Here is a 25,027-nt window from a genome sequence, read left to right on the forward strand (position 1 = left end):
TATAATACTACTAGCTGTGCCCGGCCACGCGTTGCTGTGGCGTTGTCTGGTGGTGTTGGTGAGAAATTGTTGAGGTAGTGGTGGTATTGAATGTCTGTTGTATGGTAGTCTTTATGTTTAGTATGCACACTGAAGTGGATTATATGGCAGTGTGGAGTCAAGATAATCCAGTTCAAAGCAGATAATATAAGATTCTAAATGGGTTATATAGCTGTGTGGAAGGGCCTTGAGTCTACACTGCCATATAATCCAGTTAAAATCTGATAATCTGTGGAAGAGGCCTAAGTGAGGCCTAACTGTGCCTGTCCCCTGGGCTGAGGAGGTTGCTAGGATACCAAGTGGGCAGAGTTTAGCCTTCAAACTGGCAGCAATTGGATAAAAACTATTATTCCTCTCCCTCTAATTAGGACTTTATTTTTCTTTTCTTTTTGTTGTATCAACCTAGAGCCGTGAATGATGGGTTGTGTTGTCAAATTTCGAGGTTGGGGGGCCTGTAGTTTTGTTGTTTTGTCCACTGCCCTGATGCCATCACTCTTTTATATATATAGATATTGTACTATACCATTATGCCGTAATATTATTAGTAATATTACATTAAATATATAATTAATATTATCATATTATACAATATTATTATATTGTATTATTATTATTAGCCGCCCTGAGTCCCCTATTGGGTGAGAAGGGCGGAGTAGAAATACTGAAATAAATAAATATTATATTGTATTACATTATAATATTATTATCAATATTATATGTATACACAATATATTATATTATTACCATATCATTCATTTACAATATTTCATTTACAATATTGGTAAATGAAAGAACAATACAATATTTAAAGATAAAAATAATTTTAACCAACATACTGTAAACTTATCAGGATTGCAGTGGGAAGTGTGGGCCTGCTTCTGGCCAATGAGATAATCAAGTAGGATTGTTGTTGTTGTGTGCCTTCAAGTCATTTCAGACTTTGGGTGAGCCTAAGTCTAAAACTGAGGGCGGGGGCCAAGTCAATGGCTTTGGAGGGCCGCATCCGGCCCCCGGGCCTTAGTTTGGGGACCTCTGGTCTTGAACCTCAGCCTTTCCTCCTTTTGTTTCCCTTTATTTTTCCTAGTGAGTCAGTCCTTTGCACGACTCGGGCCACGGTGATGCTCTACGATGACGCCAACAAGAAGTGGGTGCCGGCCGGAACGGGACCACAGGTCTTTAGCCGTGTCCAGATCTACCACAGTCCGGCCAACAACACCTTCCGGGTCGTGGGGCGCAAGATGCAGCCGGACCAACAGGTAGACCTCCCTTCCAAGCTCATATCTATCTTCTATCTATTCTTCTTCTTCTTCTTCTTCATTCACTCAGTCATTTCCAACTCTTCGTGACCTCCTGGACCAGTCCAGGCCAGAGCTCCCTGTCGGCAGTCGTGTCCACCCACAGCTCCTTCAAGGCCAAGCCAGTCCCTTCAATTGGGATCTGACAAAATACTTCCCTCCCACTGTAAGCACCAGCTTGTAAACCATCGCTTTGCATCAGAGGCAGAAGACTTTTCAGGACTCCAGAGAGATGACTGCAACCAGCACAATCTCCTTTCGTAATGTATTGTTTTAAGCTATTTTATAATAGTCCCGGGTGGAGTTAGTCATCTTGTTTTCAGTAAATTCATTTTGGTTATCTTTTCACCTTGCCTAAAGTGCCTCTGTGTGTTAAGGGTCTTGATCCTAACAGAAGGTATAAAGATAGCCCCCCAGTAAAGCCACACACCATAGTTTTGTCAAAGGCTCAGGCATGCCATCGCAGTCATTTAGTCGTCTCCGACTCTTGGTGACCTCCTGGACCAGTCCAGGCCAGAGCTCCCAGTCGGCCATCTCCGCCCCCAGTTCCTTCAAGGTCGAGCCAGTCACTTCAAGGATCCCGTCCATCCATCTCGCCTTTGGTCGGCCTCTCTTCCTTTTTCCTTCCATTTTCCCCAGCATCGTGATCTTCTCCAAGCTTTCCTGTCTCCTCATGATGTGGCCAAAATACTTCAACTTTGCCTCTCATCTCCTTCCCTCCAATGAGCAGCCACTGGGCATTATTTCCTGGAGGATGGACTGGTTGGGTCTTCTTGCGGTCAGGATTTTCCTCCAGCACCAAAATTCAAAAATGTCTCTCTTCCTTCGCTCAGCCTTCCTTAAGGTCCAGCTCTCACATCCATCTATATATATAAAAGAGTGATGGAATCCTGGCGACCGCCAAAACAACAAAACTAAACACCCCACAACCTCGAAAATTGACAACACAACCCATCATCCACGCCTCTAGGTTGATACAACAAAAAGAAAAGAAAAATCCTAATTAGAGGGAGAGGAATAATTGTTTTTATCCAATTGCTGCCAGTTAGAAAGCTAAGCTCCGCCCACTTGGTCTCCTAGCGACCCACTCACCCAGGGGACAGGCAGAGTTAGGCCTCACTTAGGCCTCTTCCACACTGCCTATAAAATGCAGATTATCAGATTTTAACTGGATTAGATGGCAGTGTAGACTCAAGGCCCTTCCACACAGCTATATAACCCATTTATAATCTTATATTATCTGCTTTAACTGGATTATCTGGACTCCACACCTTTACCCTTTACCTTAACTACTACCAATTCCTCAATACTTTATTTCCCATACCACCATACTTTGCCACAGCAATGCGTGGCTGGGCACAGCTAGTAGGTTACTATAGGGTATACTGTCAGAGTATTTTGCAGCGCAGCAGCAGTTGGATGGAATCAGTGGAACGCAAAACGAAGAGACATCAGAGACAATGGTAAAACTTTATACAAGTTTTACTGACTTCAGCAATAATCAAGACAAACAGACTTGTAGACAATGGACACAGGACTTGACTCTCACTCCAGGCAGGCAGCGCTCAACTCAGAACTGAACTGAACTGATGCAATCAGCAAATGCACATACACTTGTGTCTGGACACTCCCTGGTTCCAGCCACACTTCAAGGACATCACAGCTTCTCAGTAATTAACTCTTTCCAGACTATGTTATACTCTGGGTGATGCAATCAGTATGCAATACAGGGAAGACACAAATTTCATTTAAACACTACCAATACACAAATCCCACATTAACAAATACCATGGCTTTGACTATGCGGGCCTTCATTGCCAGTGTGATGTCTCTGCTTTTCACTATTTTGTCAAGGTTGGCCATTGCTCTTCACCCAAGAAGGAAACGTCTTCTGATTTCCTGGCTGCAATGATCTCCGCGCCTAGAAATACAAAGTCTGTCTCTGCCTCCACGTTTTCTCCCTCTATTTGCCAGTTGTCAATCCGTCTGGTTGACATCATCTTGGTTTTCTTGACGTTTAACTGCAACCCGGCTTTTGCACTTCCTTCTTTCACCTTGGTGAGAAGGCTCCTCAGCTCCTCCTCGCTTTCAGCCATCAGAGTGGGATCATCTGCATATCTAAGGTTGTTCATGTTTCTTCCAGAAATTTTAACTCCGGCCTTGGATTCGTCAAGCCCCGCATGTCGCATGATGTGTTCTGCATACAAGTCGAATAGGGAGGGGGAGAGGATGCAGCCCTGATGTCCGCACTCCTTCCCAATCTGGAACCCGTCTCCTGTTCCGTTGTCTGTTCTGACTGTGGCTACTTGTTCGTGATAAAGATTTCTCAGGAGACAGACAAGGGGACTTGGTCTCCCCAGACTATCAAGAACATGCCACAATTTATTATCCACACAGTAGAAGGCTTTAGAATACTCAATAAAGCAGAAGTAGATGTTTTTCTGAAACTCCCTGGATTCTTCCATTATCCATCATCCGGATATTGTTACGCATCCGTAGTCTGTGCGCACTCAGAAGAAGACCTACAAGCCACTCTAAACACCTTCACAGAAGCAAACGAGAAGCTCGGCCTCTCACTGAACATCGAGAAAACCAAAGTGCTCTTCCAACAGGCACCAGCCAATCCCTCTGCAAAGCCAGGAATACAGCTTAATGGTGTCACATTAGAAAACATTGACCATTTCCGCTCCCTTGCACCAAAGTAATAGATACCCACAAATACAGTAATATGCTTTAGTAATGTTCAGTCAACAGGTATGAAGTAAAAACTCATATAGAATAAAATACAATATGTTCAGAATTCACAATTGTAATAAACATAATCCATACATCAAAAATGACTGTCTAGCTCAACAATATATGTTCTATATATAACTAGCTGTGCCCGGCCACGCGTTGCTGTGGCAAAGTGGTGGTGGTATTGGTTAAAAATGGTGTAATTTTTATTTGACGTTATTCGTAATTTTTTTAATAAATTTTATTGTAAGTTGGGTTGTTGTGTGTCTTTCGGGCTGTGTGGCCATGTTCCAGAAGCATTCTCTCCTGACGTTTCGCCCACATCTATGGCAGGCATCCTCAGAGGTTGTGAGTTTATTGTAAGTTATAAGTTTATTGTAAGTTATCTTTTTTATTATATTTTATTATTTTCTCGTATTATTTTTAGTTATTTTCTGTTATAGTATTTTATTGTGTTAATTTTTAGTGTTTTTAATTATTTTTTAGTGTTTTTAATTATTTTTTATTGGGTTGCTAGGAGACCAAGTTGGAGGAGCTTAGCCTTCTAACTGGCAGCAATTGGATAAAAGCAATTATTGCTCTTTCTCTAATTAGGACTTTTATTTTTCTTTTCTTTTTGTTATATCAACCTAGAGGCGTGGATGATGGGTTGTGTTGTCAATTTTCGAGGTTGGGGGGCCTGTAGTTTTGTTGTTTTGTGGGTCGCCGTGATGCCATCACTCTTTTATATATATAGATTGTTCACTTATTCAATCAGTTAGTTGAGCTGAAGAGCAAGTAGATCACAGTAGATCACAACCGGTTTTGACTAGGTCTTCTTCAAGTGAATTAATCTGGAAAAATTATAATGAATTAACAAAAGCATATAACATATCCACATAAATGTCATTATAAATTTGACATAGAAACTTACAATAGTAAATTCATATGTATACCCTTTATGCTCCTCTTTCTAGTTGTGTTTTTATGTCTTCTCTTTTTTTCTAGAGTAGGTTTCAATTAAGAAAGTTATCTTATTTATATACTCACAGTGTCCATGGATTTATATGTTCATGAGATACTCTGCTGGCTCTGAGATACATTTCCGCTCCCTTGGCAGCCACCTCTCCACAAAAGTCAACATCGACACTGAAATACAACACTGCCTGAGCTCTGCGAGTGCAGCATTTTTCTGTATGAAGCAGAGAGTGTTTGATGACATCCGCAGAGAGACCAAGGTGCTTGTTTATAAAGCCATTTATTTAACTCTAGTCTCCTTTCTCTTCCCGAAGGTGGTCATCAACAGTCCGATTGTGAAAGGGCTGAAGTACAACCAGGCCACACCCAACTTCCACCAGTGGCGCGATGCCCGCCAGGTCTGGGGGCTCAACTTTGGCAGCAAAGAGGATGCCGGGCAATTTGCTGGAGGGATGATGCACGCCCTGGAAATTCTGGATTCGGGTGAGTGAGGAACGACAACTCCCAAGTCCTAGAAAACAAAGCAGCGGGTTGTTGTATGTTTTCCGGGCTGTATGGCCATGTTCCAGAAGCATTCCCTCCTGACGTTTCGCCCACATCTATGGCAGGCATCCTCAGAGGTTGTGAGGTATGGAGAAACTAAGCAAGGAAGGTTTATATATATCTGTGGGAAGTCCAGGGTGAGAGAAGAACTCTTGTCAGTTGGAGGCCAGTGTGAATGTTGTAATTAATCACCTTAATTAGCATTGAATAGCTTCATCTCCTGGCTTCTTCCTGCCTGGGGGAATCCTTCGTTCAGAGTCGTTAGCTGCCCCTGATTGATCCATGTCTGGAACTCCTCTGTTTTCAGAGTGTTGCTTCTGATTTTTGAGGTTTTTTAAATACTTGTAGCCAGATTTTGTTCATTTTCATGGTTTCCTCCTTTCTGTTGAAGTTGTCCACATGCTTGTGGATTTCAATGGCTTCTCTGTGTAGTCTGACATGATAGTTGTTGGTTCATCAAGTGCTCTGCTATGGCTGATTTCTCTGGTTGAGTTAGTCTGCAGGGCCTTTCATGTTCAAAAGGAGCAGGTTTGTTTTGGGGAGTCTGGTGGGGTCTCCTTCTCTGGAGGCTTTTCAACAGAGGCTGGCTGGCCATCTGTTGAGAGGGCTTTGATTGTGTCTTTTTCCCTGGCAGAATGGAGTTGGGCTAGATGGGCTTTGGGGGTCCCTTCAAACTCTAGTGAAATGTAGATTGTATTGCTGTGAGCTTTTTTGGGCTGTTTAGCCATATTCCAGTAGCATTCTCTCCTGACGTTTCACCTGCTTGAACACACCCATTTGTATTTTAGAATGTTTTTATGAATGTTGATGTAAGTTAATAATTTTTAATCTGATTTATAGTGTATTGTATAATTTTTATATGTGTGTTTATTGTAAGCCGCCCTGAGTCCCCTCTCGGGTGAGAAGGGCGGGATATAAATGTTGTAATAAATAAATAAAAATAAATGCATCTGTGGCTGGTGGTGTTTCAGAGGTTCTGTTGGCAGTGAGACAAGTGGAGTGTATATATATTCCCCTGTGGAATAATGTCCAGAGTGGGAAGAAGAACTCTTGTCTGTTTGAAGCAAGTGTGAATGTTGCAATTAGCAAGCTTGATTAGCATTGATTAGCCTTGAAGCTACAAAGTCGATACAGTGGGGATATCTGCCTGACTGTTGTTGCCTGGAGGCATCTTCTGTTTGGGAGTTGGCTCTTTGCTGTCTGGAATTCCCCTGTTTCTGAGTGGTGTTCCTTATTTACTGTCTTATTTCTGGTGTTTTTAAAATACTAGTCGCCAGATGTTCCTTTTCAGGGTTTCCTCCTTTCTGTTGAAATTGTCCACATTCTTCTTGTGGATTTCAGTGGCTCCTCTGTGTCATTTGACATAGTGGTTGATAGACAGGTCCCAGCGTTTCTGTGTTCTCAGATAATATTTGAATATCCCTTCGAACTGTGTGATTCAGAATGTGGCCAAGCGGCAAAATATTAAAAGCAATTCAAGATAAAGACATAAAAGCATATAAAATCACGATACAATATTTTTAATTGTATGCTAATGCTTTTATGTTAAGCCGCTTTGATTCTCCTTCAGGAGAGATAAAGAAGGATATAAATAAATATTATAATAATGATAATAGTGTTTTTCTGTCTGGTCAAAGGGGGTCAGACTGGATGTCCTTTGAGGGTCCCTTCCAAGTCTAGGAACATAAGTGTTATTCTGGCCTCTTTGAGCAAATTCCCAAGAGCTGGGAAAGGGACACTTTGCCTGCTTGATGGATGGAAAGGAGGGCCAAGGCTTTCTCTTCTTGTGCAAACGTGTCTGGAAAAACCTGTTTTTGTCTCTCTTGGCCTTTTTAGGGAATTCGGCACCGGCGCGGCCTGTCCAAAATGGCCCCCCTGCGGACGAAATGGCCGAGCAACAGAAAAGGTACCTGGCACTACTCTATGCCCCATCGTCCAGGCCCATCATTCCTATTGCGGGCTCGGCTTTGCCTTGTTCACAAAATGGGTACAAGCAGCAAGCAAACGGGGTGTGTTGTCGAAGGCGTTCATGGCCAGAATCACAGGATTGTTGTGTGTTTTCCGGACTGTCTGGCCATGTTCCAGAAGTATTCTCTCCTGACGTTTCACCCACATCTATGGCAGGCATCCTCAGAGGTTGTGAGGTATGGAGAAACTAAGCAAGGAAGGATTATATATCTGTGGAAGGTCCTGAGAGGGGAAAAGAACTCTTGTCGGTTGGAGGCCAGTGTGAATGTTGTAATTAATCACCTTGATTAGCATTAAATGGCCTTCCCAGCTTCACATCCTGGTCTGTGGGAATCCTTTGATCAGAGACATTAGCTGCCCCTGATTGATTCATGTCTGGAATTCTTCTGTTTTCAAATCTGGCTATCACTATTAAAAAACTTCAAAATCAGAACAGTAAATAAGGAGCAACACTCTGAAAACAGAAGAATTCCAGACATGAATCAATCAGGGGCAGCTAACAACTCTGAACAAAGGATTCCCCAGGTCAGGAGGTGAAGCTGGGAAGGCCATTTAATGCTAATGAAGGTGATTAATTACAACATTCACACTGGCCTCCAACTGACAAGAGTTCTTCTCTCACCCTGGACTTTCCACAGATATATATAAACCTTCCTTGCTTAGTTTCTCCATACCTCACAACCTCTGAGGATGCCTGCCATAGATGTGGGTGAAATGTCAGGAGAGAATGCTTCTGGAACATGGCCAGACAGCCTGGAAAACACACAACAACCCAAACAGGGGGTGCATCAAACAAATGCAGTTTGGCACTCCTTGAACTTCCACAGCTCAGTGAAATGAAATCATAGGTCTTGTAGTTTTACTAAGGGTGCATCTACATTGTAGACCGCTGTGACTTAATGCTATGGAATACTGGGAGTGGTAGTTTTACTAAGGACGCAACTACTCTAGAGAATAAATGCAGTTTGGCCCACTTAACCTGCTGTAGCTCAATGCTATGGGATTCTGGGAGCTGTAGTTTTGCTAAGGACACATCTAAAGAATAAATGCAGTTTGGCCCACTTAACCTGCTGTAGCTCAATGCTATGGAATCCTGGGAGCTGTAGTTTTGCTAAGGACACATCTAAAGAATAAATGCAGTTTGGTCCACTTAACCTGCTGTAGCTCTATGCTATGGGATCCTGGGAGCTGTAGTTTTGCTAAGGACACATCTAAAGAATAAATGCAGTTTGGTCCACTTAACCTGCTGTAGCTCAATGCTATGGAATCCTGGGAGCTGTAGTTTTGCTAAGGACACATCTAAAGAATCAATGCAGTTTGGCCCACTTAACCTGCTGTAGCTCAATGCTATGGGATCCTGGGAGCTGTAGTTTTGCTAAGGACACATCTAGAAAATAAATGCAGTTTGGCCCACTTAAACTGCCATCACTCTATGCTGTGGGATCCTGGGAGCTGTAGTTTTACTAAGGACACATCTAGGGAATAAATACAATTTGGCCCACTTAAATGGCCTTCGCTCAATGCTGTGGCATCCTGGGAGCTGTAGTTTGCATTCTTCTCGAGAGAAGTCCGAAGGCCTTGCAAATGCGCACCTTCCAGGATTCCAGAGCATTGAGCTACTGCAGTTAAAGCGGTTTCACAAATGCATTCCTTCTATGGTGCAGATCAGGCCTGGGAAAACTTCATCCCTCCCGGTGTTTTGGACTTCATCTCCCACCATTCCTAACAAACAAGGCCACTGCCTCCTTGTTGGCCTCTCCGACAGCAGCGAAGGGCACGGCCGGCTTAGCGCCTGATCCCCTAATCCGCTTGGAGGGTCAGGGGGTCAGCTCCGTCCTTGCTCACCTTAGACACACATCACCACACAAGGGCACTCACCACGTTCAGCTTCTCTCCCCCATTTTTTGCAATGTGTGGCTTTGCCGTGTCCGGGATCCTTCCCGAGCCACCTCCCCCCAAGTGAGTGGAGATGATGGGAGGGAGGACCCTAAGGATCTAGGAATGTCTTATTGTATGAGAAGGAGGACGATGGGGTTTTTTTTCCCTTTGGAAGTGAAGTCTGTTCTCTTTTTTCATTTCAATCCAGGCAGCAGTTGGAGAGGGAACAACAGGAGCAGACCGAGAGGGAACGGAGGGTGACCATTGCAGGTAAGGTGTTTTTATGAGTCACTTTTTAGGGGGTTTAGGAGCCCCGGTGGCGAAGTGTGTTAAAGCACTGAAGCTGCTGAACTTGCAGACCGAAAGGTCCCAGGTTCAAATCCCGGGAGCAGAGTGAGCACCCGCTGTTGCTCCAGCTTCTGCCAACGTAGCAGTTTGAAAACATGCCAATGTAAAAGAATGGTTGGTTGGTTGGATGGATAGATAGCTGGATTAATGAATAGATGGATAGACAGATAGATAGATAGATAGATAGATAGATAGATAGATAGATAGATAGATAGATAGATAGATAGATAGATGGTTTAATGGATGGGTGGATAGATAGATAGATAGATAGATAGATAGATAGATAGATAGATAGAGGCTAGATGGTAAAAGAATGGATGGATGGATGGATGGATGGATGGATTGATGGATAGATAGCTGGATTAATGGGTAGATGAATAGATAGATGGATAGATAGAGGCTAGATGGTAAAAGAATGGATGAATGGATGGATAGATAGATAGCTGGATTAATGGATAGATGGATGGATAGATAGATAGGTAGAGGCTAGATGGTAAAAGAATGGATGGATGGATGGATGGATGGATAGCTGGATTAATGGATGGATAGATAGATAGATAGATAGATAGATAGATAGATAGATAGATGGATGGATAGATAGATAGAGGCTAGATGGTAAAAGAATGGATGGATGGATGGATGGATGGATTGATGGATAGATAGCTGGATTAATGGATAGATGGATAGATAGATAGATAGATAGAGGGTAGATGATAAAAGAATTGATGAATGGATGGATAGATAGCTGGATTAGTGTATGGATAGATGGCTAGATGATAAAAGAATGGATGGATGGATGGATAGATAGATAGATAGCTGGATTAATGGATGGATGGATGGATAGATAGATAGGTAGAGGCTAGATGATAAAAGAGTGGATGGATGGATAGATAGATAGCTGGATTAATGGATGGATGGATGGATAGATTGATAGGTAGAGGCTAGATGATAAAAGAATGGATGGATGGATAGATAGCTGGATTAATGTATGGATAGATGGCTAGATGATAAAAGAATGGATGGATGGATGGATGGATAGATAGATAGATAGATAGATAGATAGATAGATAGATAGATAGATAGCTGGATTAATGGATGGATGGATGGATGGATAGATAGATAGGTAGAGGCTAGATGATAAAAGAATGGATGGATGGATGGATGGATGGATGGATGGATGGATGGATGGATGGATAAACAGCTGGATTAATGGATGGATGGATAGATAGATAGATAGATAGATAGATAGATAGATAGATAGATAGATAGAGGCTAGATGGTAAAAGAATGGATGGATGGATGGATAGATAGATAGCTGGATTAATGGATGGATAGATAGATAGGTAGAGGCTAGATGATAAAAGAATGGATGGATGGATGGATGGATGGATAGACAGCTGGATTAATGGATGGATAGATAGATAGATAGATAGATAGATAGATAGATAGATAGATAGATAGATAGCTGTGTCTCTGTGTGTCCAGTATTTACACATTTTGCACCCAAGCATTTGTCATCTCTCCTAGCTGGATGGATGGATGGATGGATTGATGGGTAGGTAGATCGGCAGGTGTATCTCTGTGTGTCCAGTATTCCATCCAAGCGCTTACAGCCTCCCCGTAACTCCTGCAGCAAATGCCGGCTGCCTCGCCAAGGAGAACGTGAACAACAAGCAATGAAGGATTAGCCACTGAGTGGGGATTACCGCGGCTGAAGCGGGGATTGGGGGACCTTCGAAATCTGAATGTCTGGGTGGGCAGGGGTGCCTCTTGGGTGCCTGTGACTGAGTCTCCTGTCTCCTCTCCCCCCCCCCCCCAGCTTCTCCGGCCACCCCTTCGGCAGCAGGACCCCCGCCTCCTCCGGGACCCCCGCCGGCACCGCCATGCCCACCTCCCGGACCTCCGCCGCCAGGGCCCTCGGGGCCGCCTCCTCCTCCGGGGCCCCCTCCGCCCCCCGGGCCTCCGCCGGGGCCCCCGCCACCTGCTTCAGGGGGAGGGCCGCCCCCCGCCCCGCCCCTCCCGCCCCCCCAGGGGCCGCCCAAAGGGCCCGGGGCCCCCACCGGATTGGCCGAGGCCCTCGCCGGAGCAAAGCTCAAGAAGGTTGGCAAGGTGAGATGGAGAAGGTGTTTTGGACTTCAACTCCCACCATTCCTAAGAGTGGGATCTCCTCCTCTGGAGGTCTTTAAGCAGAGGCTGGATGGCCATCTGTCAAGAGGGCTTGGATTGTGCCTTCCTTATTCAACAAGGGAATCATCTGCTTCAGAGTCCATTGGCATCTCCTTCTCGGGATGCTTTTAAGCTTGGATGGCCATCTATTGGGAATGCTTGGATGGTTTCCCTTTATTGCAGAAGAGGGTTGGATTGGATGGCCTTTAAAGGTCCCTTCAGATACTGTATGGCCATCTGTTGGGAGGGTTTGGGTCATGTCTTCCTTTACTGCAAAAGTGGGTTGAACAAGATTGCCTTTAGACATCCCTTCAGACACTATATGGCCATCTGTTGGGAGGGTTTGGATAGTGTATTCCTTTACAGCAAAAAAGGGTTGGACTAGATGGCCTTTAGAGATCCCTTCAGACACTGTATGGCCATCTGTTGGGAGGGTTTAGATGGTGTCTATGGTAGAAGAGGTTGGACTGGATGAAATTTAGAGACTCCTTCCAATTATACGGTTCTAGGATTTCATCTTTGGAGGTTTTTGAGCAGACACTGTATGGCTATTATTATTATTATTATTATTATTATTATTTGAAACACAACAAGATAAGTCCACAGCAGACACTCTGCTGGCTGTTGTATTGGATCACACGTCGGACACTTCCCAATTATTATTATTATTATTATTATTATTATTATTATTATTATATGTATTTATAGTCTGCTTTATCTCTCCTGCAGGAGACTCAAAGTGGCTTAACATAAAATTTAAAATATATCAATATGCAAATATTAAAACAGGATTAAATATAAAACAGGATTAAAAATTTTCCCAGTTAATAAGGCATATTCAAAGTTCGAAACCACATCTGTTGGGAAGGTTTGGATGATGTCTTCCTTTATGGCAAAAAGTGGTTTGGACTAGATAGCCTCTAGAGATCTCTTCCAACTATTAGGTTCTAGGATTTCATCTTTGGAGGTTTTTGGACAGACGCTGTATGGCCTTCTGTTGGGAAGGTTTGAATGGTGTCTTCCTTTATGGTTGGACTGGATGGCCTCTAGAGATCCCTTCCAACTATAAGGTTCTAGGATTCAGCACTGAACTTTCATCTCTGGTCCTCTCCATGTTGGAGGACTTGGCTTCCCATAATCTCGTCATATAGGTGGGGATTATGGAAACTGGAGTCCACCCATTTCTGGAAAATTAACCCTTCGTGCAAATTCGAGTGTAATAATCTTTTCCTGGGGTATTTCCCCCCACTTTTTCCACAGGAGGAGGGACCAAAGGCAGCCCCCGCCGGAGCCCCCGCTCCCAGCTCTTCAGGGGGAGGCGGACTCATGCAGGAAATGAGCGCCATGTTGGCACGACGGTGAGTGCGCCGAAACACACATTTCTTAATGTTATCTATACATATCTATCCATATCCATAACCATACCCATATATATCCATATCCATCCATAATAAAAGTGAAAACCCATATGTGTGTATGTGGCACGGGTGTCCACTCACACAGACAGCCTCCAGCCTCCACAAACAGGCTCCCGTTCCCAGTGCTGAGGAGCCACCAAATCACTCTTTTCCACTGACATTACGGTTACAGCGAGCACCATGAACATGTATCCCAGCCCCTGCCAATGTCCTTCCCAAACACTACGGGCCACCACCCAAGGAATGCTTTCGTTTGGGGACCATTTCACCCTAGACTGTGCCTTTTCCTCCACCACAAGCAGGCATCCCAGGGTTCTCCATGGCTGTGGCATTTGCATGGCCCCGCCCACTGCCCTTCCCTTTCCAATCTCTCTGCACAACAAACAGAGCAGAACTGAGCTGCAACTAAACTTACTGGAGGAGATTGAGAGATTGAAGTTGTAGTTCACCCTGCATCAAGTCAGAGCACTGTGACACCTACTAGGGAATGTAGAGGAGTTGTAGTTCACCTCCACCCAGAACGCTATGAACCCAAACAATGATGGCTCTGGGCCAAACTTACCATGCATACCTGATATGCCCAGATTTGAATACTGGTGGGTTTGCAGGGCAATTGGCCTGGACATTTGGGAGTTGTAGGTACCGGGATTTATAGTTTACCTGCAATGAATGAGCACTCCGAACCCCTCCAATGATGGACCAGGACCAAACTTGGCACACAGAGCCCCCATAACCAATACAACATATTGGACAAGTTTGGGGGAAAGGGAGTTATAGTTCACCTGCATCCAGAGAAACAGTGACCCCCACCAACAATGGTCCAGGACCAAACTTTGCACAGAAAAGCCTCATGACCAACTGAACATACTGCAGGTATTTGTGGGAAGGGTCCTTGATTTTGGGAGTTATAGTTCACCCGCATCCAAAGAGCACTGAACCCAGCCAATGAAGGATCTGGACCAAACTTGGCACACAGACCCAACATGACCAACTGTGCATTATGATTTTACAAATTAAGCACCACAACATCATGTTTTACAACAAATAGATATAAAAAGCAGTTCAATACATGGTAATGTAGTAATTACTGTATTTATGAATTTAGCACCAAAACATATCAATGTATTGAAAACATTGACTACAAAAACATTGGCTACTAACAAATTGACTATAAGTAAAGATAAAATTGAATAAAATGAATTTACAGTAACAACATGGTTGGAAATTAAATCCGTAAAAAGTTCAGTCCTTGCTGCCTAGAGAAACAGCTGTGAATCCAGGCAGGAGGCAGACTGTGTTGGATAATCCAGAACGTTGGATAAGCGAATGTTGGATAAGTGAGACTCTACTGTATGTATGTGTGTGTGTGTGTGTGTGTGTATGTGTGTGTGTGTGTGTATATATATATATATATATATATATATATATATATATATTTGAGAAGCCATTTTTAATCCCAAGCCACATCTACACTGTATAATATACAGTAGAGTCTCACTTATCCAAGCTTCTGGATTATCCAACGCATTTTTGTAGTCAATGTTTTCAATATATCGTGATATTTTGGTGCTAAATTCATAAATACAGTAATTACTACATAGCATTACTGCGTATTGAACTACTTTTTCTGCCAAATTTGTTGTCTAACATGATGTTTTGGTGCTTCATTTGTAAAACCATAGCCTAATTTGATGTTTAATAGGCTTTTCCTTAATGCCTCCTTATTATCCAACATATTCGCTTATCCAACATTCTGCCGGCCCGTTTATGTTGGATAAGTGAGACTCTACTGTAATATAATAAAATATTATAATATTAGTATTAATAATAATAATGAAAGCCTCTGCTTTTAAGCAGAGGCTGGATGGCCATCTGTCGGGGGTGCTTTGAATGTGATTTCCTGCTTCTTGGCAGAATGGGGTTGGACTGGATGGCCCATGAGGTCTCTTCCAACTCTACTATTCTATGATTCTATGATTTATTATTGTTGTTAATAGTAATAATAAATATGATGATGATGATGACGATGATGATGATGATGATGATGATGATGATGATGATGATCCTCTTCTCCATCTAGGAGGAAAGTTGCAGAACAGACGGAAAAATCCGTTCCAAAGAAAGACGATGGCCTGACACAGGTAGGAATTCAATACGGATCTAGCGTTTTGTCTTGGAATATAAAAGTCTTTCTTTGGAGCAATAGACCACGACTGCTTCTGTTGCTTTGGCTTGATAGTGATAATTAGCTGAAGCCTACAAGAGACTTTGCAGTGCAGACTTTTGCCTTCTTCCCAAGCTGCGTCCACACTACACGTTTATAGCGCTATGATTCCTATTTAGCTGCCACAATTCCATACCATGGAACCCAAAAGACAAATCCCAGGACTCTGTATAGGATGGAACCATAGCAATGTCATAGTGCTATAATATTGTAGAAAAGAACCCAATTTTGCTTTGCAGCTGCTGCAAAAATGAAGAAGACATGGGCTCTGTTTTGCTTAATGGAAAAGGAGGAGTTGGTTGGATTTTGCCATTTCTAATTGCAACCCACTGTTATTCTCTCTCTTTTGCTTCTGCAGCAAGATGACGCAGAAGCTGGTGCCAAGACCACAGGTAAGAAGAAGAAAATTGCTCTTGATGCTTTACATGCTGTGAAATAATCAGAGTTATAATGTATTTTCAAAGGCTGTATTTTCCAGAAGTATTCGCTCCTGACGTTTCACCCACATCTATGGCAGGCCGTGCAAAACTACAACTCCCAGGGTTTCAATGCATTGAGTCCTGGCGGTTAAAGTGGCACCAAAGTGCATTCATTCTACAGTGCAGATGCACCCTAAGCCTGACTTACTTGAACGGACCGGTGTTATTAAGTCTCTATTAATAATAATAATAATAATAATAATAATAATAATAATAATAATAATTTGCGGCAGCAACTTGGTTCTTAGCCAAGTAATATTGCAACATTGCTTATAAAGAAAATAATAATAATAATAATAATAATAATAATAATAATAATAATAATAAAAACAGTCAAAGAAGAAGAACATGCACTGGCAGAAGATGTAAAGCAAAGTGAAGAACCTCCTTTGATTGAAGTCAAAAATCAGAAACTCCTCAAAGCACAGCAGACAAAAAACCAGTACAAGAAAACCGCACTACAAACTAGAGCTGACAGCTGGCACAACAAAACATTGCATGGAAAGTTCCTTGACAAAATTGAAGGAAAAGCTGATAAGGAGAAGACCTGGCTCTGGCTCACGAATGGGACCCTGAAGAAGGAGACAGAAGGCCTGATCCTTGCAGCCCAGGAGCAAGACATCAGGACAAAGGCAATTAAGGCAAAGATCGAAAAATCAGCTGATGACCCAAAATGCAGACTCTGCAAGGAAACCAACGAAACCATTGATCATATCCTCAGCTGCTGTAAGAAAATCGCACAGACAGACTACAAACAGAGGCACAACTATGTGGCCCAAAGGATTCATTGGAACTTATGCCTCAAGTACCACCTCCCAGCAGCAAAGAACTGGTGGGATCACAAACCTGCAAAAGTCTTGGAAAATGAGCACGCAAAGATACTTTGGGACTTCTGAATCCAGACTGACAAAGTTCTGGAACACAACACACCAGACATCACAGTTGTGGAAAAGAAAAAGGTTTGGATCATTGATGTCGCCATCCCAGGTGACAGTCGGATTGACGAAAAACAACAGGAAAAACTCAGCCGCGATCAGGACCTCAAGATTGAACTTCAAAGACTCTGGCAGAAACCAGTGCAGGTGGTCCCGGTGGTGATGGGCTCATTGGGTACCGTGCCAAAAGATCTCAGCCAGCATTTGGAAACAATAGACATTGGCAAAATTACGATCTGCCAACTGCAGAAGGCCACCCTGCTGGGATCTGCGCGCATCATCCGAAAATACATCACAAAATCCTAGACACTTGGGAAGTGTTCGACTTGTGATTTTGTGATACGAAATCCAGCATATCTATCTTGTTTGCTGTGTCATAATAAAATAATAATAAGCAATGGTTCTTAACCAAGGAATATTGCAACCTTGCTTATACAGAAGATGATGATGATGATGATGATGATGATGATGATAATTTAGCAATGGTTCTTAGCCAAGTAATATTGCAACCTTGCTTATAAAGATGATGATGATGATAATAATAATAATTTAGCAATGGTTCTTAGCCAGGTAATATTGCAACCTTGCTTATACAGAAGATAATAATAATAATAATAATAATAATAATAATAATAATAATAATAATAATAATAGTAATAATAAAAATAATAATAATATCCATTAGCAATGGTCCTTAGCTAAAGAGTATTCCAATGCCCTGATTTAACCCTTGCTTATACATTATACAGAAGATCCCATTGGTTTAACCCTAATCCTTCCATCTTCCCTTTTTGCTCCTAATTCCTGCTTTTTTTGCTCAATTTAGACTCCTTCCGAAGGCCTTGGGAGAAAACCAGCACAACGCTACCCAGGTGAGTCTAATTCCCATTGGGCCAACCCTTAGGAAAGACGTAGGAGCAGAGGAGGCGACTGTCCTGCTTTGCTCTCTGTCTCTTGCTGGAAAAAGCCATTGCGAGGCTCGGCAGTGGGGATTTGGGGTGCTCCGATGCTCCCATGTATTGCAAGCCGAATGTTGAGTATGTCTCTTCCCCTCCATCAGGAAGACAGTGGCCCCGAAGAGCTTCGTCCCTCCGGCCCCGTCGCGTCCTCAAGTCGGCCAGTTTAGGTATCAGGCAAAAGGGGCCGGATAAGGCTATAAGCGCTAAGCACTTGGTAGAGCGTAGTTTTGGGATTTATAATTAACTGATCTGATAATGCACAAATATCTATAATAATACAGAACAATAATGTATGTGTATATACACTCTTGTAACAATCCCAAGAAATGTAATACAATTCAGGTTTCTACAACTCTATAGTAAAGTAATTCTCTTCAAACTATATAGCATATAACAAAATTGCTTTCAGGATTTCATAAACAAAGGTACAATATGTCAGAGTAATTTACGCAGCAACAGTTGGATGGAGTCAGAGGAATGGAGAACGAGGAGACATCAGACGTTGGTAAAACTATATACAAAGTTTTACTGTACAAGACAAACAGACTTGCAGACAATAGACACAGGACTTAACATCTCAGCAGACAGCAGAACAGAACTGAACTGATGTAATCAGTAATGCACAAACACTTGTGTCTGGACACTCCCCAGTTCCAGCCACACATCAAGGTCAACACAGCTTCTCAGTAATTAACTCTTTCCAGACTATAGTACACTCTGGATGATGCAATCAGTATGCAATACAAACCAATATCCATGTCATACTCTCACAAAGTATACTATATCAGGAGTAAATAACAGACATAAAGAGACAACCAAGTCCATATTATTCCTGGAGTTGCGTAGAATCTTGGGCCAATGTCAATTGTAGTAAAGATATTCAGTGTCCAAGATAACAGTTTCTATATTCAAAGGAATTCTTCGTTTGCTTCGTAACGCCAAGAACTGGTACACAACAAGGTCTCCCGGGTTGTTCCCCTTGTTTCGTTATCACTGCCTCGGTTGTTGTGTCTGTTTTAATTTTAATGTGCTTAGCACGCTAGATAAAGGAGTAAAAATAACACACACAATAGATATATGAAACTCCTATATTAACATTGCTAAGGAAAAGTTTTTAAAAAAGAAAATGATAAAAAACACGCTTTTCTACTTACATTCTTATTAGTAGCTCTGGCTCTGTTTTGAGTTTTATAACGAGCAAATGAAAGATTTCCAGGATGCCTCAATATAGAGTTTTAGAAACCTGAATTGTATTACATTTCTTGGGTTTGTTACAAGAGCGTATATACACATACATTATTGTTCTGGATTTATAGTTAAGTCAGTGAATCAGTGGTGCCGGAGCCTTTGGATTCTCTTTTGGGCTCCATGGATCTCTCTTTTATTAACGTGTCCTATTATATTACTGTGTCCTATTATAATACGGATATTATTATTATTAATAATAATAATAATAATAATAATAATAATAATGTCATTAAATCAAGGATGTTAATCAGCCCTTGGACCCTCCTTTGGGCTGATTAACATGCTCAATTTAGTTATTAATGTGACCTGTTTATTTATTATAATGTGGATATAAAATATATATTATATATTAAATTATATATTATATTATATTATTATATTAATATTATATTAAATTATATATATATATTTATATATAAATTATATATTTATAATTATATATTTATAAGTGAGACTCTACTGTATCTATTTTTATTTTTATTTTTGAAATTTACCAGTAGCTGTTGCATTTCCCACCCTCGGCTTATACTCGAGTCAATAAGTTTCCTCGGTTTTCTGAGGCAAAATTAGGTGCCTTGGCTTATATTCGGGTCGGCTTACACTCGAGTATATACGGTATATCTGCATCTTATTGTCTACCTCACCCCAAATATTCCTGCACAATAACCCAAATGAAAGGGCTTGTGTGACTTCTTTTTCCTTGGTTCTATCTCAAAGAAAGAAACACCCGGAATCCAAAAGCATGCATGCTTTTGTCCTGCAAAGTGGCTGCGATGTGCATTTCAACATTCTTCATACGTTGCCAATGGGGATATGAACACAAGGCCAGGGATAATATACCCAGCTCTAGCCTTTGGTTCCCATCCCTCTTTGGTGAGATCCAGGTCTTCCACATTTGCTAACTGTGAATTTTTTCAGTTTACATATGTCATGTTTAATTGCATTTTAAAAGGGTCAATATTTCAGTTACTCTGCACTCATGAGTTGGTTGCCATGGAGAAGTGGGCGGAGCCAACTGCCGTTTTGGTGGAGAAGTGCAGGTTTGAAAAAGAAGCAGTGAGTCTGTGCCCTGATGAGGTACAGGGAAGACTGATCCTCAGTTGAAGGGATCAGGGAGACTCAAGTGCTTATTTTTGAGTCAATTTAAAATAAGTTTAATGACTTATTTTAAGGTAGTCTGTGCCCTGATGAGGTACAGTGAAGACTGATCCTCAGTTGAAAGGATCAGGGAGAATCAAATGCTTATTTTTGAGTCAATTTAAAATAAGTTTGGTGACTTATTTTAAGGGAGTCTGTGCCCTGATGAGGTACAGTGAAGACTGATCCTCAGTTGAAGGGATCAGGGAGAGTCAATGCTTATTTTTGAGTCAATTTAAAATAAGTTTAATGACTTATTTTAAGGGAGTCTGTGCCCTGATGAGGTACAGTGAAGACTGATCCTCAGTTGAAGGGATCAGGGAGAGTCGAATGCTTACTTTTGAGTCAATTTAAAATAAGTTTGGTGACTTATTTTAAGGTAGTCTGTGCCCTGATGAGGTACAGTGAAGACTGACTCTCAGTTGAAGGGATCAGGGAGACTCAAATGCTTATTTTTGAGTCAATTTAAAATAAGTTTGGTGACTTATTTTAAGGGAGTCTGTGCCCTGATGAGGTACAGTGAAGACTGATCCTCAGTTGAAGGGATCAGGGAGAGTCAAATGCTTATTTTTGAGTCAATTTAAAATAAGTTTGGTGACTTATTTTAAGGTAGTCTGTGCCCTGATGAGGTACAGTGAAGACTGACCCTCAGTTGAAGGGATCAGGGAGACTCAAATACTTATTTTTGAGTCAATTTAAAATAAGTTTGGTGACTTATTATAAGGTAGTCTGTCTCCTGATGAGGAACAGATAATTTGTGATTGTAATTCACAGAGTGATTGCAGTTTAGAGCAGTAAAGAAAGAAGTAACATTTTAAGAAGTTTGAAACACCTCATTCTAGCTTTGCAACTGTTAACCAAAGTGCCTCTAAAGAGAAAGTTACTGTAACCATTAAGCTTTGTGCCAGAACAAACGTGTTATTGTTCTTTTAAACATCTCAGCTTCTGTCATATATATTACCATCAAAAACAAACAAGAAGAAAGAAGAAAAACAAAATTTAAAAGGTCTCCTCTCTGAGTCGCCAGTGGCTATATCTTCCCATAGTGGTGGCAAGTGTGGACAATCCCCTTTACATCTGGTGGCCACATTATAAACATCTTTACACTAACCTTCTCCCCATTTTCAACACAGAATGAAATCGGCTGGAGCTGTAACCGCTTCAGAGCCTGCCGTCGTCGGTGGAGGGGATGAATCGGAGTTGGAACGGGTCAAACAGGTAACCTTCCTTCCGCACCTAATTTAAACCCCACATATGATTCCATAATACTATGTAAGAAAATCTGAAAAAATATTCTGTTCCTGATTTGAAAGTATTATTTCCTGTTTCATTGTGCAGTCTTTACTTTGAAAGTAGTTGTTCTACTCCAGAAACTTCGTTTTCGTGGTGCAGTGGGTTAAACCGCTGAGCTGCTGAACTTGCTGACCAAAAGGAGTGAGCTCCCGCTGTTAGCCCCAGCTTCTGCCAACCTAGCAGTTCGAAAACATGCACCAGAGCTACAGTGTTTAGGGACCTGGACATTGTTGGAACTCTTAGGCCTAGCAATCCAAAACAGGCATCCTTAGCACTAAACACTGCTTTCAGCAATATTCATATACAGTAGAGTCTCACTTATCCAACACTCGCTTATCCAACGTTCTGGATTATCCAACGCATTTTTATAGTCAATGTTTTCAATACATCGTGATATTTTGGTGCTAAATTTGTAAATACAATTACTACATAGCATTACTGCGATTTTGAACTACTTTGTTGTCAAATTTGTTGTATAACATGATGTTTTGGTGCTTAATTTGTAAAATCATAACCTATTTTGATGTTTAATAGGCTTTTTCTTAATCTCTCCTTATTATCCAACATATTCGCTTATCCAACATTCTGCCAGCCCGTTTATGTTGGATAAGTGAGACTCTACTGTACCACTAGACAACAGAAGCTTAATAATAATAATAATAATAATACTTAATTCTTATATTCCGCCCCATCTCTCCAAGGGGACTCGGGGCGGCTTACAAAGGGACCAAACAATATAAAAATACAACAATAAAAACAAGTCCAAACACAGCAATAAATACATCGAGAAAAAGCATACAACAACAACAATTTAAAAACAATTAAAACATATTTAATGCCCTGGAGCGGTATAGTTGGTACTTCAATCTTCAGAACAAAGGGCGAGGAATAAGGTTAACAAGGTGCAATGCATTATAACTTCTAATGGAACGGTATAGCGATAAAGTGCAAAGTGCTAGAATAAAAAGCAGTAGGGGCTCACTTTGGTGTTCTTCTTCATTAAAAATAGTTTGAAAAAACCAGGTTTTCAAATCTTTCCTGAAGGAGGTCAGCCTAAGCTTCACAAAGGAGCCCCCGGTGACGCAGTGTGTTAAGCCGCTGAGCTGCTGAACTTGCAGACCGAAAGGTTGCAGATTCAAATCTGGGGAGCGGAGTGAGCTCCTGCTGTTAGCCCCAGCTTCTGCCAACCTAGCAGTTCGAAAACATGCCAATGTGAGTAGATCAATAGGTACGGCTCCGGCAGGAAGGTAACATTGCTCCATCCAGTCATGCCAGTGGCCTCATGACCTTGGAGGTGTCTACGGACAACGCCGGCTCTTCGGATTAGAAATGGAGATGAGCACCAAGCCCCAGAGTCGGACACAATTGGACATAATGTCACCTTTACCTAACCTAGTTTTTCATTGGAAAAACTATTGCAAAATGTGTTGCAAGATGATGTCCCTCCCGCAAAAACAAAGTTTTGGCAATTTAATAAACATTAATAATAATAATAATAATAATAATAATAATAATAATAATAATAATAATTTATTTATTTATACCCTTCCACCATTTACCCGTGGGGACTCGGGGCGGCTCACAATGTTACAAAAGTAACAACGCAAATACATAAACAATACACACAGTTTAAAACACAAGAAGATGATAAAACAGAAGTTAAAAAAAGGTTTATACAACAGTAAAAATATCAATAGTAATAATATCAAACAACCACCAATGCAATTCAGTCAACTTCAAAGGTGGGGGAGGACTATAGCAGCAATATAAGATAAAATCATTAGATTAAAATATCCTAATGAAAGGAACCTAATAACATTCAGGATAGAATTATAATGAGGCTGGTCATTTTCCATGTTTCTGTGATAGAACCAATTAGGAAATGACATTTATAACCCAAATCAAGGTGAATTTTCCCCAAAAATGTCCAGTATTTTTTGCTAATCATGGGGTCTCTGTGTGCCAAGTTTGGTCCAATTCCATCTTTGGCAGAGTTCAGAGTGCTCATTGATGGCAGATGAACTATAAATCTCAGTACCTACAATTCCCAAATGTCCAGGCCAATTCCCCCAAAACCCACCCGGATTTAAATGTGGGCATATTGGGTCTGCATGCCAAGTTTAGTCCAGATCCATCATTGTTTGGGTTCATAGTGCGCTCTGGATGGAGGTGAACTACAACTCCTATAAATCCCTCCAAAAACCTCCAGTATTTTTTCTTGGTCATGGGGTTTCTGTGTGCCAAGTTAGTTCTAGGCATTGGCCTTTTTTGCTGCAGCATCGCACTCTTGGCTCATGTTCAGCCTGTGCTCTAAATATCATAATGTACATTTTAGTATTTATCCTTTTGCTCCTTCTAGGAACTTCTGCATGAGGTCCGGCGTGAACTACAGAAGGTGAAAGAGGAGATCATTCAGGGTGAGCTTTATATGTGTGTTTTTGGGGAACGCTATTGGTTTTGGGGCCTCGGCAAAAGTAACTTTTCCAAGCACTGCCTTTGGGTGCTCACCGTTAAATAGGGACACTGTTTGAATTAAGGAATTCTATGCTTTCTTCTATCTATTTTCTCTTTCTGGAAAGGATATTGTCCTGTCCCAAGGCTTTCAAATATTTGCAAGCCATATATATTCATATCTATCTAGACATGTCTATAGATATTTGTGTATTCATTTCCCCCTGTAATATTTGCAAGCCCTATATATCTCTCTCTTTATATAGATATTTGCAGAGACTTGCAAACATATGAGGGTAAATTCATATATAAAAATAATATATATGTATGGCTACAGATACACAGGTACATGGATCTATATGTATAAAGGATTTGCAAAGACCTGCAAACATATGAGGGCAAATTCATATATAAAATTAATGTATATAGATAGATACACATATAAAGATACAAAGCTTGCAAGGGGGTTAATGCCTATATATCTGTAAGAGAGTTTAACAAATATTTCAGGGGAAAATGCTTTCATAAGATTAATGAATATATATTTTTCTTCTTCCTGACTTGCAAGGGTGTCTTTCTCTTTTCAAAACATTCCCTTGATTAAGAGCGTGGGAGGCTTTGCAAAAGAAAACACACTGATAAGGGAGGAGAAGAGAGAAATAGATCACATATTGCAAGCAATAGCCTGCAGGCTTTGCAAAAGAAAACACACTGATAAGGGAGGAGAAGAGAGAAATAGATCACATATTGCAAGCAATAGCCTGCAGGCTTTGCAAAAGAAAACACACTGATAAGGGAGGAGAAGAGAGAAATAGATCACATATTGCAAGCAATAGCCTGCAGGCTTTGCAAGAGAAAACACACGGATAAGGGAGGAGAAGAGAGAAATAGATCACATATTGCAAGCAATAGCCTGCAGGCTTTGCAAAAGAAAACACACTGATAAAGGAGGA

At 41.4% G+C, this 25,027-nt stretch overlaps 1 protein-coding gene across 4 annotated transcripts in view; it reads left to right on the plus strand.

Moving 5' to 3' along the window:
* Positions 1-25,027, plus strand: part of vasp (vasodilator stimulated phosphoprotein) — an 85,913-nt gene that overhangs the window by 55,204 nt on the left and 5,682 nt on the right. For 3 of the 4 annotated variants that reach the window (XM_062962576.1, XM_062962574.1, XM_062962573.1), the window contains 12 exons: positions 1,124-1,295; positions 5,342-5,510; positions 7,407-7,476; positions 9,625-9,686; positions 11,584-11,873; positions 13,191-13,288; positions 15,429-15,489; positions 15,931-15,964; positions 17,813-17,858; positions 18,047-18,112; positions 21,464-21,548; positions 23,983-24,040. In XM_062962576.1, the coding sequence (XP_062818646.1) occupies positions 1,124-1,295; positions 5,342-5,510; positions 7,407-7,476; positions 9,625-9,686; positions 11,584-11,873; positions 13,191-13,288; positions 15,429-15,489; positions 15,931-15,964; positions 17,813-17,858; positions 18,047-18,112; positions 21,464-21,548; positions 23,983-24,040 (1,211 nt within the window). The remainder of the gene's footprint in view (positions 1-1,123; positions 1,296-5,341; positions 5,511-7,406; positions 7,477-9,624; positions 9,687-11,583; positions 11,874-13,190; positions 13,289-15,428; positions 15,490-15,930; positions 15,965-17,812; positions 17,859-18,046; positions 18,113-21,463; positions 21,549-23,982; positions 24,041-25,027) is intronic. The other variant, XM_062962575.1, reaches the window with a different exon arrangement.

The sequence above is a fragment of the Anolis carolinensis genome, unplaced genomic scaffold (genome assembly GCF_035594765.1).
Source record: "Anolis carolinensis isolate JA03-04 unplaced genomic scaffold, rAnoCar3.1.pri scaffold_10, whole genome shotgun sequence".
NCBI lineage: Eukaryota > Metazoa > Chordata > Lepidosauria > Squamata > Dactyloidae > Anolis > Anolis carolinensis.